This window comes from Neofelis nebulosa, chromosome 7 (genome assembly GCF_028018385.1).
Source record: "Neofelis nebulosa isolate mNeoNeb1 chromosome 7, mNeoNeb1.pri, whole genome shotgun sequence".
Lineage (NCBI taxonomy): Eukaryota > Metazoa > Chordata > Mammalia > Carnivora > Felidae > Neofelis > Neofelis nebulosa.
This window is the reverse complement of record NC_080788.1, coordinates 26500657-26518792: the sequence shown is the minus strand read 5'-3', so window position 1 is coordinate 26518792 and position 18136 is coordinate 26500657. Positions and strand designations below refer to the sequence as shown.

At 32.9% G+C, this 18136-nt stretch overlaps 1 protein-coding gene across 1 annotated transcript in view; it reads left to right on the top strand.

Moving 5' to 3' along the window:
- GABRB3 (gamma-aminobutyric acid type A receptor subunit beta3) overlaps positions 1-18136 on the top strand; it is a 475998-nt gene that overhangs the window by 152700 nt on the left and 305162 nt on the right. The window contains exon 2 of the mRNA XM_058736901.1: positions 12726-12773. Within this exon, the coding sequence (XP_058592884.1) occupies positions 12726-12773 (48 nt within the window). The remainder of the gene's footprint in view (positions 1-12725; positions 12774-18136) is intronic.

Below are 18136 nucleotides of genomic sequence, written 5' to 3'. Positions count from 1 at the left end.
ATTAAGTGTACAACATAGTGATTTGACATTATGTTATGCTCACCATAAGTGTAGCTACCATCTGTCCCCATACAACACTATTTCAATGCCATTGACTATATCCCGTATGCTGTACCTTTTATTCCCATGACATATTTGTTCCATAACTGGAAATGACTTAAATTTTTAAAATAAACTTTTTATTTGAGGTAATTTTAGATTCACACATGGCTGTAAGAAATAATACAGAGAGATCCCATGTGCCCTTTGCCCATGTGCCCTTAAAGGTAATATCTTGAAAATTATAGGGCCCCTGGGTGGCTTAGTCAGTTAAGTGTCCGACTCTTGGCTTCTGTTCAGGTCATGATCTCACAGTTTGTGAGTTCAAGCCCCCTGTTGGGCTCTGCACTGGTAGCATGGAGCCTGCTTGAGATTCCATATCCCTATCTCTGCCCCTCCCCTGCTTTGTCTCTCTCTCTCTCTCTCTCTCTCTGAAGAATCAATAAATAAACATTAAAAAATTATACTATAATATCACAACCAGGATAGTGACATTGACATTGTTAAGACACAACATTTTGTTGCCTGCTTGAACTAAGATGTCCAATAGCCAGTCTCCCTACCCCACCTCTCCTTAAACTCTCGCTACCACCAATTTGTTTTCTATGTGTATAATTTTGTCATCGCAACAATATTATATAAATGGAATAATCCAATAATAATATTTGGGGGTTAGCTATTTTCACTCAGCATATATCTCCAGAGTTTCATCAATTGGCATGTATCAATAAAAAATAATTTGCCCTTTTCGATGGCGGAGCACTATTCTACAGCATGGATTAAGTAAAGTTTGTTCAAAAGTTCATTTATTGAAAGATATCTGGCCCATTACATTTTGGCTCCCATTAACAAAACCGCTAACAAACAGTTGTGCACAGGTCCCTGTGTAAACATAAATCTTCATTTTTCTGAAATAAATGTCAGGAGTGCCATTGGCAGTTTGTATGGTACTTGCATACTTAGAATTTTTTTTTTTTTAGACACTGTTTCTAGTGTGGTCATGTTTTATTATATTTTCATCAGCAATCTGTAAGTGATGGAGTTTCTATGCATCCTTGCCAGCAATTGATGTTGTTATATATATATATATATATATATATATATATATATTTTTTTTTTTTTTTTTTTTTTTTTTTTGCTTTAGCCATTCTGATAAATGTGCAGTGATACCTTGTTGTTTCAATTTGAACCTACACAATAGCTAATGATGTTGAACATGTTGTCACGTTCTCACTTGCCATTTTTACAGCCTGTTTAGTGAAATGTCTTTTAATGGCCTTTGCTCACATTCTAATTGGGTTTTGGAATTTTTTTACTGTTCTGTTCTGTGAGTTCTCCATACACGATATATAATAGAGTCCTACTGGATACATAGTTTGCAAACATTTTCACCCACTCTATAACCTGTCTCTTTATCCCCTTGCCCCAAGTAGGGCCTTCACAGAACTAAGAATTTCAATTTTGACATAGTTCAACTTATCAAACTTCCCTGATATGAGTTGTGCTTTTGTTGTCATGTCCAAGAACTCTTTGCCCAGCACTGTATCCCAAAGGTTCTTTCCATGTTTTTTTTTTTCAAAAATTTTATAATCCATATGTTTTAAATTAAGTCAACATTTCACCCTTATTTGATTTTTTTAAAGCAGACTTTATTTTTTAGAAGAATTTAAGGTTCACAGTAAAATTTAGTACAAAGTACAGAGATTTCCTGTATACTCTCTGACTCCACACATGCATATAGCCTCCTTTATTATCACTGCCCCTCAAAGTAGTACATTTGTTACAAGTGATGAGCCTACATTAACACATTGTTAACCAAAGTCTATAGTTTATATTAGAGTTTGCTCTTGGTGTACATTCTATGAGTTTGCACAAATGTGTAATGACATGTATCCACTATTATTGGATCACATAAAATGTTTCATTGCCCTAAAAATCCTCTGTGCTCTACCTATTCATTTCTCCCTCCTTCTCAACACCTGGAAACCATGGATCTTTTTACTATTTCCATAGTTTGTCTTTTTCAGAACGTCATATAGTTGGAATCTTACAGTATGTAGCCTTCTCAGATTGGCTTCTACCACTTAATAATATGTATTTAAGATTCCTACTTGTCTTTTCATGGCTTGATAATTAATTCCTTTTTTATCTTTGAATAATCTTCCATCACAATGATGTATCACAGTGCATTTATCTACTCACCTATTGAAGGACATCTTGATTGCTTCCAAGTTCTGGCAATTGTGAATAAAGCTGCTATATACATCAGTGTGCAAGTTTTTACATGGATATAAGTTTTCAATTCATTTGGGTATATATGGAAAAGAACAATTGTTGAATTGTATGCAAAGAGTTTGTTTAGTCTTGTAAGAAACTCCCAAAATGTCTTCCAAAATGGCTGTACCATTTTGCATTACCACCAGCAGTAATGAGAGTTCCTGTTGCTCCACATCCTTACTACCATTTGGTGTTACAGGGTTCTGGATTTTGGCCATCCTAATAGGTGTATAGTGGTATCTTGCTATTTTAACTTGCATTTCTCTAATGATATATGATATTGAGTGTCTTTTCATATGCTTATTTGTCCTCTTTATATCTTTTCCAGTGAGGTGTCTATTCAGGTTTTTGGTCCATCTTGAATTGGGTTATTTGTTTTCTTATTGTTGATTTTTAAGAGGTATTGTATATTGTGGATAATAGTCCTTAATCACATTGTGGTTTTTTTTTCGAATATTTTCTCCTAGTCTATGGTTTGTCTTCATTCTCTTTACAGTGTCTTTCAAGCAGAAGTTTCTAATTTTAATAAAGCACAGTTTATCAACTATTTTTTTCTGGGATCATGCTTTCCGTGTTGTATCTAAAAAGTCATTGCCAAATACAAGGTCTTGTAGATTTTCTCCTATATTGTCTTGTACTAGTTTTAGTTTCGTGTTTTACATTTAGGTCTTTTATTCATTTTAAATTAATTTTTAAATGTTTATTTATTTTGAGAGAGAGAGAATGAGTAGGGCAGAGGCAGAGAGGTAGAGAAACCTAAGAATCTGAAATAGGCTCTGTGTTGACAGCAGAGAGACTGATGCGAGGCTAAACTCAACAGTGAGGTCATGGCCTGAACTGAAGTAGGATGATTAACCAACTGAGCCACCCAGGCACCCCATTCACCCCATTTCGAGTTAATTTTTGTAAAGGGTGTAAAGTCTGTGTCCAGATTTTTTTTTTTTGCATGTGGATGTGCAGTTGTTCCAGCACCATTTGTTAAAAATATATTTTCTCCATTGTATTGGCTTTGCTCCTTTGTCAAAGATTAGTTGGTTATTTTTATATGTTTCCAGATTCTCTATTCCATTCTATCGATTTGTCCACTTTTTCACCAATATTATGTATCTTGATTATAGTAGACTTCTACTAAGTCATGAAGTCCAGTAGTCTTCCATGTTTATTCTTCCCCTTTCATATTGTGGTGGTTATTGTGGATCTTTTCCTTTTCCATATAAACTTTAGAATCAGTTTCTTAAAGTCCACAAAATAACTTGCTGGGATTTTTATTGGGATTGTGTTGCATTTATTGATTACTTGGAAAGAACTGTCATTTTAAAAATAATCAGTCTTCCTATCCATGAATATGGAATATTTCTTCACTTATTTAGTTCTGTAATTTCATTTATCAAAGTTTTATAGTTTTCCTCATATAGAATATATATAATATATATATTATATTTGTACCTAATATTTCATTTTGGGGGGTGCTAATATCAATGGTAATATTTTTAATTTCAAAATCCATGTGTTCATTGATGATGTGTATAAAATTGACTGACTTTTATATATTATCCTTTTATCTTACAACCTTGCTATAATCATTCATCAGTTCTGGAATTTTTTGGCCTGTTCTTTTGGATTTTTCCATATAAACAATCTTGCCATCTGGGAACAAAAAAAGTTTTATTTTTCCTTCTCAATCTATATAAATTTCATTTATTTTTCTTGTCTTTTTGCACTATCTAGAATTACAGTAGGCTGTTGAAAAGTAGTGGTGAGAGATGACATCTTTGCCTTTTTCTGATTTTATTGAGAAAGCTGTTTATTCCCATTAAGTACAATATTAAATACAGGGTTTTTGTAAATTTCTTTTTTTTTAATTTTAATGTTTTATTTATTTTTGAGAAAGAGACAGAGAGAGAGAGAAAGAGAGAGAGAGAGAAAGGAAGATGGACAGAGAGAGAGGGAGACACAGAATCCAAAGCAGACCCCAGTCTCTGAGCTGTCAGCACAGAGTCTGGCACAGGGCTCACACTCTCAAACCGTGAAATCATGACCTGAGCTGAAGTCGAAAGTTGAACCGAGTCACCTAGGTGCCCCTTTTGTAAATATTATCAGGCTGAGGAAGTTTCCGTCTATTTCTCCTGAGAGTTTTTGTCACGCATGGATGTTGTATTTTCCCAAATGCCTTTTACTCATCTATTAATCTGATCAGGTAATTTTCCTGTCTTAGCTTGTTGCTATAATGGATTATGTTAATTTATTTTCAAATGTGGAACCAGTCTTGCTTACCTGGGATAAATCCCACTTGGTCATGGCATATAATTCTTTTTGTACATCATTGGATTCAATTTGCTATTACTTTGATTTTTTTTTTTTTTTGCACATGGAACATTCTACAGGATAAATTATAATGTTGAGCCAGAAACCAAGTCAACAAATTTGAAATCATTCAAAATATACAAATCTAACCAAAATGGAATAATATTTGAAATGAAAAAAACAGAATGAGATTTGTGAAAATTAAGCATACTTATAAATAATAAATTGGTCAAAGAAGAAATTACAAAGGAAATTAGAAAATAAGTAAATGTAAATGAAAACACAACCTGCTAGGACTATGGGTTACAGCTAACACAGTACTTAGAGGAAAATTTAAAACTATACATGCTTTTTTTTTTAAAAAAGGAAGATTTTAATCAATAACCTTGTTTAGAGCCTTTAAAATATAGAAAGAAAATAAACAATGGTAGGGAAACAGACTGAAGGAAATAAGAAAGATTAGAACAGAAATAAGTAGAAAGGTAATAAAAAAAACCTATAGGAAAAAACCAATGAAAACAAAAGATATTTTTAAAAAGATAAACAATATGCATAAACTTTTATCCAGACCAACCAAGAAAAAATAAAGAGAAAATATTAGAATTACAAAAATCAGAAATGGAAGAACAATTATTAGTATTAATCGAAAAGAAAAAATACATATAAGAGAATATTAAGAACAATTGTAAGTAAGTTGAGATGAATTTGACAAATTTCTATAAAGACAAAAACAAAACTGACTCAAGAAGAAATAGGCAATATTTTTTCCTTTAACATTTAGGTTTTTAATTTGACTAGGACCAACTTCTCGATGTTTACTAACAGATCTATTCATATTTTCTTCCTATGGTGACTCAGTTATTCTACAACCTCATGCTAAAATGCCCTTTGGTCATTGATTTTTAGTGTAGATTTTTCCAGATTTTCCAGATATATTTGTCCATATGTACTTTCATGAGCAACTGCAGTCTTTACTATGTTCCATTAAACTTTTTGTTTCTTTTTATGCAGTTCTATGCTGGTGTTATTATTATAAATTTTTAATATCAGCATTGGATATGATTAATGATTGTTTTTATATTCCTTTTCAAAAAATAATTGTCAAAATATATTCTTTCTGTTATAAATTTTTAAATAAGTGGTTGAATTCTTAATTTTTTTTCAAACTCCAGCAGCAGTTTGATTTGGATTGCATTAATTGTATAGATTAATTTAGTAAGAATTAACATGTTTATATGATTAAGTCATCCTATTTATGTGCATGGAATGTGTTTCATTTTTGAAAACTTTTTAAATGTCACCTAAAATAGCCAATTTTTTCAATAGAAATTGTATGTCAATTTTTTTCTTGCTTTTTGAATTAAATAATATGATTGCTTTTTTTGATGTTTCCTGATGACAACTTTAATGTCTCAACTATTCTTCTTACCCTTATACCTCACATATGGGCAAGCTGATAAGAAACCCCACTGCTCCCTCTTTTGGCACCGGTTGGAGTTTGAAGCTGTACAAACGTTTGTCTATGTATAAGAATACTCCCCCAAGTTCCCAGCCCCCACCAGTAACAATAATCCAACCTGATCTCCTTTCCCCACTCTCCCAAGCTATTTTCCTACCAGCTCCGTAAGCCTGTCCTATTATCCCCCAAATCCCTCATTATGTGAGTAATAATCTTTTTTATACCCTTTCCATGTGTGAGTGTGACAAAGTTTGGGCCATATTTTGGGTGAGGAGTCCAATTTCTTTCTGCAGGATGACAGCAACATTGTGGCTAATGGTATTTTATTTTTATTATAAATTTATATTTTGTAAAACTTATATTTTCCAACAATTTCACTTTTGTAGAGATATTTGTCTTTGAAAATTGGCCATATAGCTGAAGATTTGCCAAACTGTGTTGTTTTAATAGTTTGTGACTTAATTCTCACCGATTTTCTATTTAAATTATCATTTCATTTATACATAACAAAAGTTCAATCTCTTTCTTTCAAATCCTGACACTTGACAATTTTTATTCTTTTGATATAATATTGTCTAGGACTTCCAAAACTACATTAAAAAGTCATGACTCTAGTGAGCATTTTTATCCCTTTCTGATCTTAAAGAGAAGATATCTGAAGACTTCCTACTAATATAATGTATGCTGTAGATTTTTAGAATGTAACATTTACCAGATAAGGATCATTGTTTTATGTTTTATTTTTTGACAGTTACTTTTTAATATCATAAGTAAATAGATGTTGAACTTATGGAAATCTATCTCTGAATCTATTGAGAGAAGCATTTAATTTTTTTCTGCATACTAATTTGGTAACTTAAAAATTGCTGACAGATTTTCTAATGTTGAATTTTCCATGCATTTCTTGGTTAAATCAAAATTTGTCATGTAACATATTAACTGCCATCCAATTCTAAGTGTTTTATAATCTTCCTAGGACTTTGTTAAACTAAGGATCATTTATTTTTCAAAAATATAAGACATTTTATCAAGAATATATTTAATAATATTCAAAAAGCAATCTGAATGATACTGATTCTTTGGAACTTGTTGAAGTTTTTCCTTTATGGCCAAAATAATGAATACTTGACAAGATCATGTATTCTCTATATGTGAAATATGATATTCAAGATATGATCATTGACTAAATTTTTTAACTGTATGATTCACATATTATATTTCTCAGTTTTTGTTTTCTCAATTTATAAGCTCTGAAAGGGATGAGTTAAATTATTTATTTATTTATTTATTTCTCTTAAAATTCTATTCACTACAGCTATAAATATTAAAAGCTTATATTGTTAGATACATATATGTTCAAAATAGTAATATCTTTTTTTCTAGTGTTCTTTTTATGTGTAGGTGACATTTCTCATTATCTATGGAAATATTTGACATAAATTTTATTTTGCATAATATTAAAATTGTTACCTTACTTCATCTAGATTTTCCCTATTTCATTTTCAACTTTTTGTTTCAAGTTGTGTTTATTGGAAACAGAATATTTTTGGATATTTAAAAAAATAAAATGAATCTGAAAATTTTTGTCTCTGAGTTCTTGTTTTTAATCCATTTAGATCTATCATAACATTTAAAAAATATCACTGAATAAAAATGACTTTTGATATAAAATTCTATGATTTTTCATATACTTATAAATTCATGTAACCACCACCAAAATTAGGGTACACTGTAATTCCATCACCACCTGCTAGACACTGAATGTTTGTGCTTCCTCCCCAAATTCTTATATTGAAACCCTATCCTGCCCTGTGATCTTTAAAGATGGGGCCCCTAAGGAAGCAATTTAGGTTAAATGAGATCAGAAGTGTGGGGCTCTGATCTGATAGAATTAGTGTACTTATAAGAAGAAACGTCAGAAAATTTATTCTCTTTTTTTCCCTGTGCACATGCACCAAGGAAAGATCATGTGAGGACACATGATTCAAGGTGGTTGAAATCACACCAAGAAAACACCTTATACTAGAAACCGACTCTGCCAGACTTTGACCATTGACTTAGAGCATCCAAAACTGTGACAAAATAAATCTTTTATTTAAGCCATACCATCTATGATATTTTGTTATGGCACCTGGAGCAGACTAATATAGATTTTGGTACTGAGAAGTGGGTACTGATGTAACAAATAACTAAAAATGTTAACGTGGCTTTGAGACTGGGTAATATGTAGAAGCTGGAAGACTTTAGAACTACGGTTGATGGGGGGTGGGAGGGAGGGCAGGGTGGGTGATGGGTATTGAGGAGGGCACCTTTTGGGATGAGCACTGGGCGTTGTATGGAAACCAATTTGACAGTAAATTTCATATATTAAAAAATAAATAAATAAATAAATAAAAAGAAAAAGCATTGTTATAAAAGGATTGTTGGTAGAAATATAGATGTTAAAGATGATTCTGGTAAGAGCTCATATAGAAAAAAAAAACAGGTGGGCTGGAGAGAAAGTCTCCATCTTCTTAAAGAATCCATAAATAATTATAAGCAGATTGTTGGTGTTTTAAAATCATTCTGGTGAGGATTCAGACAGAAATGAGGAACAAATTATTGGAAATTGGAAGAAAGGCAATGCTTGTTATAAAGAGGCAAATAACTTGGCTGAATAATGATCTAGTGTTTTGTGGAAGATAGAAATTATAGACAATGAACTTAGATATTTAGCTAATGAAATTTCTAAGGAAAATTTTACAGGTGCACCTTATGTTCTACTGACCGCTTATAGTAAAATATAAGAGGAGAGAGATGAATTAAAGGATTGTTAAGCAAAAAGGGATCAGAACTTGAAGATTTGTGAAATTCTCAGCCTGTCCATATTGCAAAAAAAAAAAGATAAAACATGTTTAAAAAAAAAAAAAAACAACTAAGGCTGTGGCTGATCAACCAGTTGGTAGGGAGATTATTATGGCTGTGAACCATAGATCTAATCAGTAATCTCAGCAGAAGTCAGAAATAGAGATAAGATTATGCCAGCAGAGACACTGCCAGCTATGCCTAAAGGAAATAGAAAAAAAAAAAAAGGTGGAATGGAGGAAGGTTGCAAACGTGTTATCCTTCAAGAAAATGATAGAATGATCTAATAATTCATAGATCATCAGAGCTGCCAATCCTACCACAAGCCCAGGGACAAGGCTGATTCTTTCTGAGTTTCAGAGGTAGGACCTTTCTTCAATTTCACTCCCCCCACGCCCCACCACAGAGTAGTGCATTGTCAGGGATTTCACAGAATGCCATGGGAATGGGGCCCTTGCAGAGAGTCAAAGATCAAGACTACCCCATAGAGCAATAGAGGTATTACTGCTGTCCCAGCAAGCCTGGAAGGCAGAGCATCAAACCAAAGAGGATTATTCTCAAACATTAATACCTGGTGGAATTTGCCTTGCTAGCTTTTGGATTTGCTTGGGACCCATTACCCATCATTCCTTCTGTTTTTTTTTTTTTCTTTTTAAAATGACAATGCCTATTCTAAGCCTGTTCCACCATTATGTCTTGGAAGCACATAATCTGTCAGGGTTACACAGGCTCACAACTGAAGACATATTTTTCTTCAGGGTAAATTACAACTCATATGATTTAGATGAGATTTTGGATTTTAGAGTTCATGCTAGAATGAGTTAAGACTTTGGGAATGGAATTAATGTATTTTGCATGTGAGATGACATGAATTTGGAGGTGCCAAGGATGGAATTTATGGACTTAATCTTTGTGTCTCCCCAATATTCACATATGGAGGGCCCATTCCCCAAAATGACTGTATTTGAAGATGGGTCCCTTAAGGAAGGAATTACTGTCAAATGCATTCAGAACTGTAGAACTTTAATCTGATAGGATTATTGTCCTTATAAGAAGAAACACCACAGAGAAAGGGCATATGAAGACCTAGTGAGAAGGTGGATGTCTACAAGCCAGAAGGAAACTGACCTTGCTGGATGTTGGTCTGACTTCTATCTCCCAGAACTACAAGAAAATACGTTTATTTGTTTATGTTACCTTGTTTGTGGTATTTTGTTATGGTAGCACAAGCACACTAATACACTACCCAAATTCCTTTGTGCTATCCTTCATCTCTAATCTCCATAAACCACAGATTTGATCTCAATTATTAGTTCTGTCTTTTTAAGAATGTCATATAAATGAGGTAATAAATTACATAATTTTTTAGGTTTGCAACTTTTACTAGGCATAATGCCTTTTGGATCCATCCAAGTTGTTTTGTGTATCAGTAGCCCATTTTTTATTGCTGAGTAGTATTCCATTGAATGAATGTAGCCCAGTATGCTCACTTATTTACCAGCTGAAGAAAATAGGCTGTTAGTAGGTTTAGTTCATTTTGAACAGAGCTATTATCAATGGATTTTGTGTGGATATATTTTTATATTTCTCTAGAGTAAATACTCAAGAAGTGAGATTTCTGAGTATATGGTAAATACATCTTTAACTTTGTAAGTAACTTATGTTATCCCAACTATTTTATAGTTATCCCAACTATTTTGCACTATGGCTGCAGTATTTTGCATAACCATCTTCTATGTATGATAGTTCTAGTTGCTTTTAATCCTCACTAGTTTTTTTTTTTAATTCTAAAGTTTCTAACTGTTGTATGGTGGCATCACAATATGATTTTAATTTGCATTTCTCTAATGGATAATTTTGTTGCACATGTTTTTGGGTGCCATCTGTAGATCTTATTTGCTAAAGCATCTGGTCATATCTTTCAATCAGTTTTTAATTGAGTTGTTTGATTTCTTACTACCGACATTTGAGAGTTCTTTATATATCCCAGATAGAAGTCCTTTGTTGTATATGCAATTTATAAATATTTTCTGCCAATATGTACCTTGTCATTTTGCTACCTTACACATTTCATTTCTTAAACTAATGTTTTAAATTTTTATTAAACACAGTTTGTCATTTTATTATAGATTGTGCTTTTGGTGCCATGTCTAAGTCTTACTAATCTCAAGTCATAAATATTTTATTTTTCCTTTTTTCCCCCCACAAGTATCTAAAAAGAAAAATTTTAGATATATGGTAATTGGTAATTCAGATATATGATTAATTCTGTGATCTTTTTTGTATAAGTTATGAGGTTTAGGCCAAAGTTTAATTTTGCATATGAATGTCCAGTTGTTTAGACACTATTTGCTGAAAGGTTTATCCTTGGTCAGCAATCAATTGAACATATTTTGGGGTATGTACTTCTGGACTTTCTGTTGCGTTCAATTGATCTATGTGTCTATCCCTTCATCAATACCATACTATCTAGATTAGATTATTACAGCTTTATGGTAATTCTAAAAATGCAGTGGAATTTCTTCCATTTAACCTAAAATATTTCTTATTTAGTTTGGGAAAATTTATTTTTATTTTGTCAAATAATTTCTTTCCTGATTTTTTTCTCTATTTCTGGTACCTGCTATTATCCAGGCTTTGGCATCTGTACTTATATATTTCATTTCTTTTTTCTAATTCTTTACATTATTATCTCCTTATCCTTCAATCCTGCCATTCTGAGTCCTTCAACATGATACTCCAGCTCTCTCATTTTTTTCTTCAGTTATTTAAATTTTATTTATCCCTCTAAACATGTTCTTTCTGAAAACAGTTATATATTCCATAACTGAAAAGTTACCAGATTCTTTTTTATATTCTGTTCTTTTTCCATGATACTACTGTTCTCTTGCCTCTTTGAGATAATTATTTTGCTTATTTTATTTTATCACTTCATCTTTTTCAATAGTTTTGCTTCATGTAGAAAAAAGTGGCCTAGTTTTTTCTTCTTAGTTCTGGATGTACCCAAATGTCCAGTATTTTTTTTTTTTTCTGTGAGCCCATGTTCTGCTGAAGTAGCAGCTAACCAGGTTGATGATAGATGTTACAGTAAGGCTACAGACCAGGCCTCGGGTTTCATTGTTCCACATCACTGACAGTTTTTCATTGTCAATTAGGTTTTACAGTCTTGAATTATGGATTTCACCTCCATTGGTTTACTTCAATTATTTTTTTTTCAAATTACTCTTTCAGCATGTGAGATACAGTGACTTGTACATGTTAATCAATATTTATTACTTTTATTGTTTCCATTGGATGATGATGAAGTTGAAGATGGTAACTTGCTTCAAATACATCTGGCTCATTCTTAGTTTAGAAACTTTGAACTTTATCTTGCTTTTATTTTCTCACCTCTTCCATGATTCAGATTTCAATTAAAAATTCATTTACTCAAAGAAAATTGTTTTTTTTATCACATTTAATATGGCTCTTCTCAAGTCATTTTATATCACTTTTGTTTTATTTTTATCACTGTACATACTTCTATTTGAAATTATCTTATTTTTATTGCTTTTTTTCTCTTTTCTTCACTAAAATGTAAATAGTGGTCTTGTAACCATTCCAACTACTAACAGAGCAGAAACCAAATCCTAAGCTTACCTAATGTGATGTGTATTGCTTTTTAAAATGTGTGTCCATTTCTTTAAGTATTATTTATTGGATTTCACCAAATAGACACAATTTGACAATATGCTTATTGGAGGAATTTCAGATCTAAGCAATATTTTAACGCTAATATCTTATCCTCTTTTACTGTTTTCAGGAATGCAGTCAAAGAACACAAAAAACTTTACGCCATTTATGAAACCAGGTGAGTCCATATCTTCAATTTATCTATTAAACTTGTCTTCTACTTTTCACTAATAATACAAGTATTATTAGTCATTGTGATATGAGCTTATGAGTTACCTTGCTCTATATATTTTGTGTTTGAAACATCCACCAAAATTATTGTAAAGCATACATAGAAACTAAATAATAATAACAACAATAATAATATAACCTTAAGTTATCTTATGTAATTTTTCTATAATTTTAATTTGAAATTTAAGTAAATAATTTAAAAATAAAATTGAATTCTAAAAGGGCATCTGATTCTACGACTAAGTGCATCCAACGTTAAAATAAAATGTCTTAGTATTAGAAGAAACTTCAAATGTCATTTGAAATTTCACATATTTGGAAAGGTAGTCCAAAGTTTTGTGTGTATAAAAGCATGTTCTCCAGCTGATATTCTTTTGGAAAGAAATTGGCTACAACAACAAGATTTGGCAGCAAATCTTATGAAAACATGTATTTAACAGAAACTAAACATCTGATAAATTCTTGTTTATCTTTAAACATTCAACTACAATATGATTTACAATTAAAATTTCTCTAGATACCAACCACCCCCAACCTCCAAACTCAATCAGCATCTCAGGCAAAAATCATTCTCCTCTGGGCCCACTATTAATGTTTAAAGCATTTCTATGTAAAGTGCCAATGATTATTTTATTTCTTCCTTCCTTCCATATATCAAATTCTAAGTACTGTAATACAGTGCTATTCAATATTTTTGGTAGAAGTAATAATTTATTAGAATACATCATTTTAGTATTGTTTATTGTGTACATATAATTTTATTTACTTAATCAAATATTTCCTTAAGATAAATTCTTTAAGGCAGTATTATATGAGAAAAGAATATACACATTTAAAATCTTTTAAATTTATGTATGTTTGTACATAATTTTGCAAAAATTGTAAGTATAGAGCACTAGTATTCACAAGTAAACATAGCCATGTAATCACCAGTCAGATTGGGAAATAGCACATTAAGTACTTCAGAAGCTCACTCCAATCTGTGTCAAGCACTCCCTTCTCTTCACCAAAAATAACCAATGTCATGACTTCTTTCACCATCTGCCTTAGTTTGGATTCCCCAGAAATAAGATTCTTTCCAAGATGAGAATTCTTTTTCCAGTGCTGTATAGGACAAATACTGTCAGGAAAAACTTGTGAGAATGATCAACAAGTACGGTATGAGAAGTAGAGAAAATGCAGAGTATTTTTGAGACATCTAGCTTCTACCAGATCTCTAGGCACTCTGTAACATCAATTATAGAACAAAATCTGTCCACCTAGAAGCCTGGTGGCTATACACCTACATCAAAACACTTTAACAAGGCACTGTCTCTGGGGGAGGAGCATAACATCCCAGGGATCTCAAGCACAAGCACGTAAGCAATGTTTTGAAAAAAAAAAAAAAAGTGGAGGTTTGAGTGATTTGTAGCCAAAACTACATCTAGGAACTAACAAAGGGAGCCTGGTACCAACAGCATATGCTGCAAATCATCCTTTGCACCATGAAGATCCATTTTCTTCTCACATTAAGTTTATGCCACAGGTTTTTAAGTATTCTAATTGGCCACAATTTCATGGAAAACTTACCAGCAAAGGTTTGGCAAAAAAACACAGCTTACACTGCTATAGTACTTCAAGAGGCCATGATAGATATGAATCACCTCCATGCCCCACCCTACCATGCCACCTCTTCTGGACCAGCTGGATTGCTTGGTGGAATTACCAAGACAATTACCACTGAACTTCTGTTTGTCAAGACACTTTCAGGCAATTAATGCTGCCTCCCAACTGACACTTGAGACTTGGCATATGAATGTCAAGAATAGATCCACTGAAAAGCTGAAAGCTTTTCCTCTAAGATCAGGAACAGGACAAGGAAGCCCACTCTCACCACTTTTAATTCAACATAGCATTGTAAATCTTGGAGCAACTAGGCAAGAAAGAGAAATAAGACATATCCAAATTAGAAAGGAAGGAGTAAAACTATCTCTATTTGTAGATGACATGATATTATATGTAGGCAACTCTAAACACTCCATGGGGAAAAAAACACATTAGAACTAATAAATTTTATAAAGTTGCAAGATACAAAATCAGTATACAAGAAACTATTGTATTTCTATATATTAATAAACTACCAGAGAGAGAGAACTTAAGAAAACAATCCTATTCACAAATTGCATCAAAAAGAGTAAATAACTAGGAACAAATTTAACAAAGTAGGTGAAAGACCTGTACACTGACAACTATAAGACATTAATTAAAATAATTGAAGAAGATCAAATAAATGCAAAGGGGTGTCTGGGTGACTCAGTTGGTTAAGCATCCGACTCTTGATTTTGACTCAGGTCATGATATTGTGGTTCATGAGTCCAAATCCCATGTTTGGCTCCACAATGACAGTACAGAGTCTGCTTGGGATTCTCTCTCTCCCTCTTTCTTTGCCCCTCCCTGCTCATTCTCCCTCTCTCAAAATAAATAAATAAAATTAAATATTTTTAATTAAAAAAAACAAATGGAAAGATAGTCTGTGCTCAAGATTCAAAAGAAAAAATATTATTAAAATATTCATACTACTTAAAGCAATCTTGGGTACAGACCCAATGCAATCCCTATCAAAACTCCAATGAGTTTTTCATAGAAAGAGAAGTATCCTAAAATGTGTATGGAACCACAAAAGACCTCAAATAGCTCAACCAATCTTCAGAAAGATAAACAAAGCTAGACGCATCACTCTCCCTAAATTCAAACTTTATTACAAAGCTGCAGTAATCAAAACAGTATGGTGTTGGCATTAAAATGAACATATAGAAACAGAGTAGAGAGCCCAGAAATAAACCCACACATATATAGTCAATTAATTTATGACAAAGGAGAGAAGAATACAATGGGAAAAGTCTTTTCAATAACTAGTGTTGCAAAACTGGGCAGCCACATACAAAAGATGAAACTGGACCACTATTTTATACCACACACAAAAATTAATTCAAAATGAATTAAAGACCAGAATGTAGGACCTGAAACCATAAAACTCCTAGATGAAAAAAGGCTTGGATATGACTCCAAAAGCAACAAACAAACAAGTAGAACCACATCAAACTAAAATTGTCAGCAAAGGAAATCAGCAACAAAATTAAAAGGAAACCTATGGAATGGGGTAAAATATTTACAAATCATATATCTGATAAGGAGATTATGTGCAAAATCAAACAACTCAGCAACAAAACAAAACAAAACAAAACCCAAACAATCCAATTAAAAAAATGGTAGGTGATCCGAAGAGACATTTTTCCAAAGAAGACATGCAGGTACATGAACACATGTACATGAAAAGAGTCCCAGCATCACTAATGATCAGGGAGATACAAATCAAAACCACAATGAGATGTAACCTCACACCTGTTAGAATGGCTATTATCAAAAAAACAAGATATAACAAGTGTTTACAAGGAGAAAAGGGAATCCTTGTGCACTGTTGATGAGAATGTAAATTGTTGCAACCACTATGAGAAACAGTATGGAGGTTCCTGAAAAAATTGAAGGTAGAGACATCAAATGACACAGTGGTTCCACTTCTGGGTATTTACGTAAAGAAATAAAACAAACAAACAAACGCTGGCTTGAAAATATATCAGCACTGCATGTTCTTTACTGTATTATTTACAATAGCTATGATATGAAAATAACCTAAGTGTCTATTGATGGATAAGTGGATAAAAAGAATGCAGTATGTATATGTACAATGGAATATTATTAAATCATGACAGAGAAGTAAATCTTACCATTTGCAACAACATGTATGAACATTGAGGGTATCATGTTAAGTGAAATAAGTCAGAGAAAGAAAAATACTGTATGATCTCAGTTATATGTGAAATCCAAAAAGGAAAGGAAAGAGGGAAGGAAGGAAGGACAGAAGGAAGGAAGGAAGGAAGGAAGGAAGGAAGGAAGGAAGGAAGGAAAGGAAGGAGGGAGGGAGGAAGGGAAGGAAGGAAGGGAAGGAAGGAAGGAAGGAAGGAAGGAAGGAAGGAAGGAAGGAAGGAAGGAAAGGAGGGAGGGAGGAAGAGAAGGAAGGAAGAAAAGAAGGGAGTGAGCGAAGGAGGGAGGGAGGAAGGGATGAGGGAAAGACGGAAAGAAGGAAGGAGGGAAGGAAGGAAGGAAGGAAGGAAGGAAGGAAGGAAGGAAGGAAAAAAGAGAGGGAGGGAGGAAGAGAGAAATAAAAAAAGATCTTATAGAGAACAGATCAGTGACTGCCAGAGGTGGGAGGTTTGGGGGTTTGGAAATATGGGAAATGCTGGTCAAAAGGTGCAAACTTCCAGTAATAAAGCATATAAGTCTTGGGGATGTAATCCAGAGTATGGTGAGTATAGTTAGTAACACTGTATTGTGTATTTGAAAGTTGTTAAGAAAGAAAATCCTAAAATTACTCATCACAAGAAAAAAATTATACCTATACATGGTGGCAAATGTTAACTAGACTTCGTCATAAACTTATGGGTCAATTCTTCTACCAATATGGCAACACCATTGTTATCCAGCTGATTTACTGGCACAAGGATGCCAAAGTGACTATATAACAACCATAGCTTTATGTTTAATAAAGCTATTACTGTATCTACTTGTAAAAGTGTCTCTTCTCTGGGAATCAGGACATGTAGATCCACAATGCTGATCAATTTTTATTATTAACTATTAACAAAAGTCCATAGTTTACATTAAAGCTCATTCTTGATGTTGTAAAGTCTATAGGTTTTGACAAATATATAAATTCATGTATCTATCATTATAGTATCATACAGAGGCATTTCACTGTCTTAAAAACCCAGTTTCCCACCTATTCCCCTCCTCTTTTCCCCTGTAACTTCAGGAACTATTAATCTTTTTGCTGTCTCCATTCTTTTCAAGAATGTCATATAGCTGGAATCATACAGTACATAGCCTCTGTAGATTGGCTTCTTTCACTTAAAAATATTCATTTAAAATTGTGCTATGTATTTTTGTTGCTTGCTAGCTCATTCCTTTTTATAACTGAATGATCTTCCTTTGTATTGATGTACCACAGTTTATTTATATATTTACCTATTATTTTTTTAAATTTTTTAAGTGTTTATTTATTTTTGAGAGAGATAGAGAGAGTGCAAGCTGGGGAGGGGCAGAGAGAGAGGGAGACACAGAATGTGAAGCAAGCTCCAGGTTCTGAGCTGTCAGCACAGAGCCCGACGTGGGGCTCGAACCCAGGAACCGTGAGATCATGACCTGAGCCGAAGTTGGACATTTAACCGACTGAGCCACCCAGGCGCCCCGATATTTACCTATAAAAGGACAGCT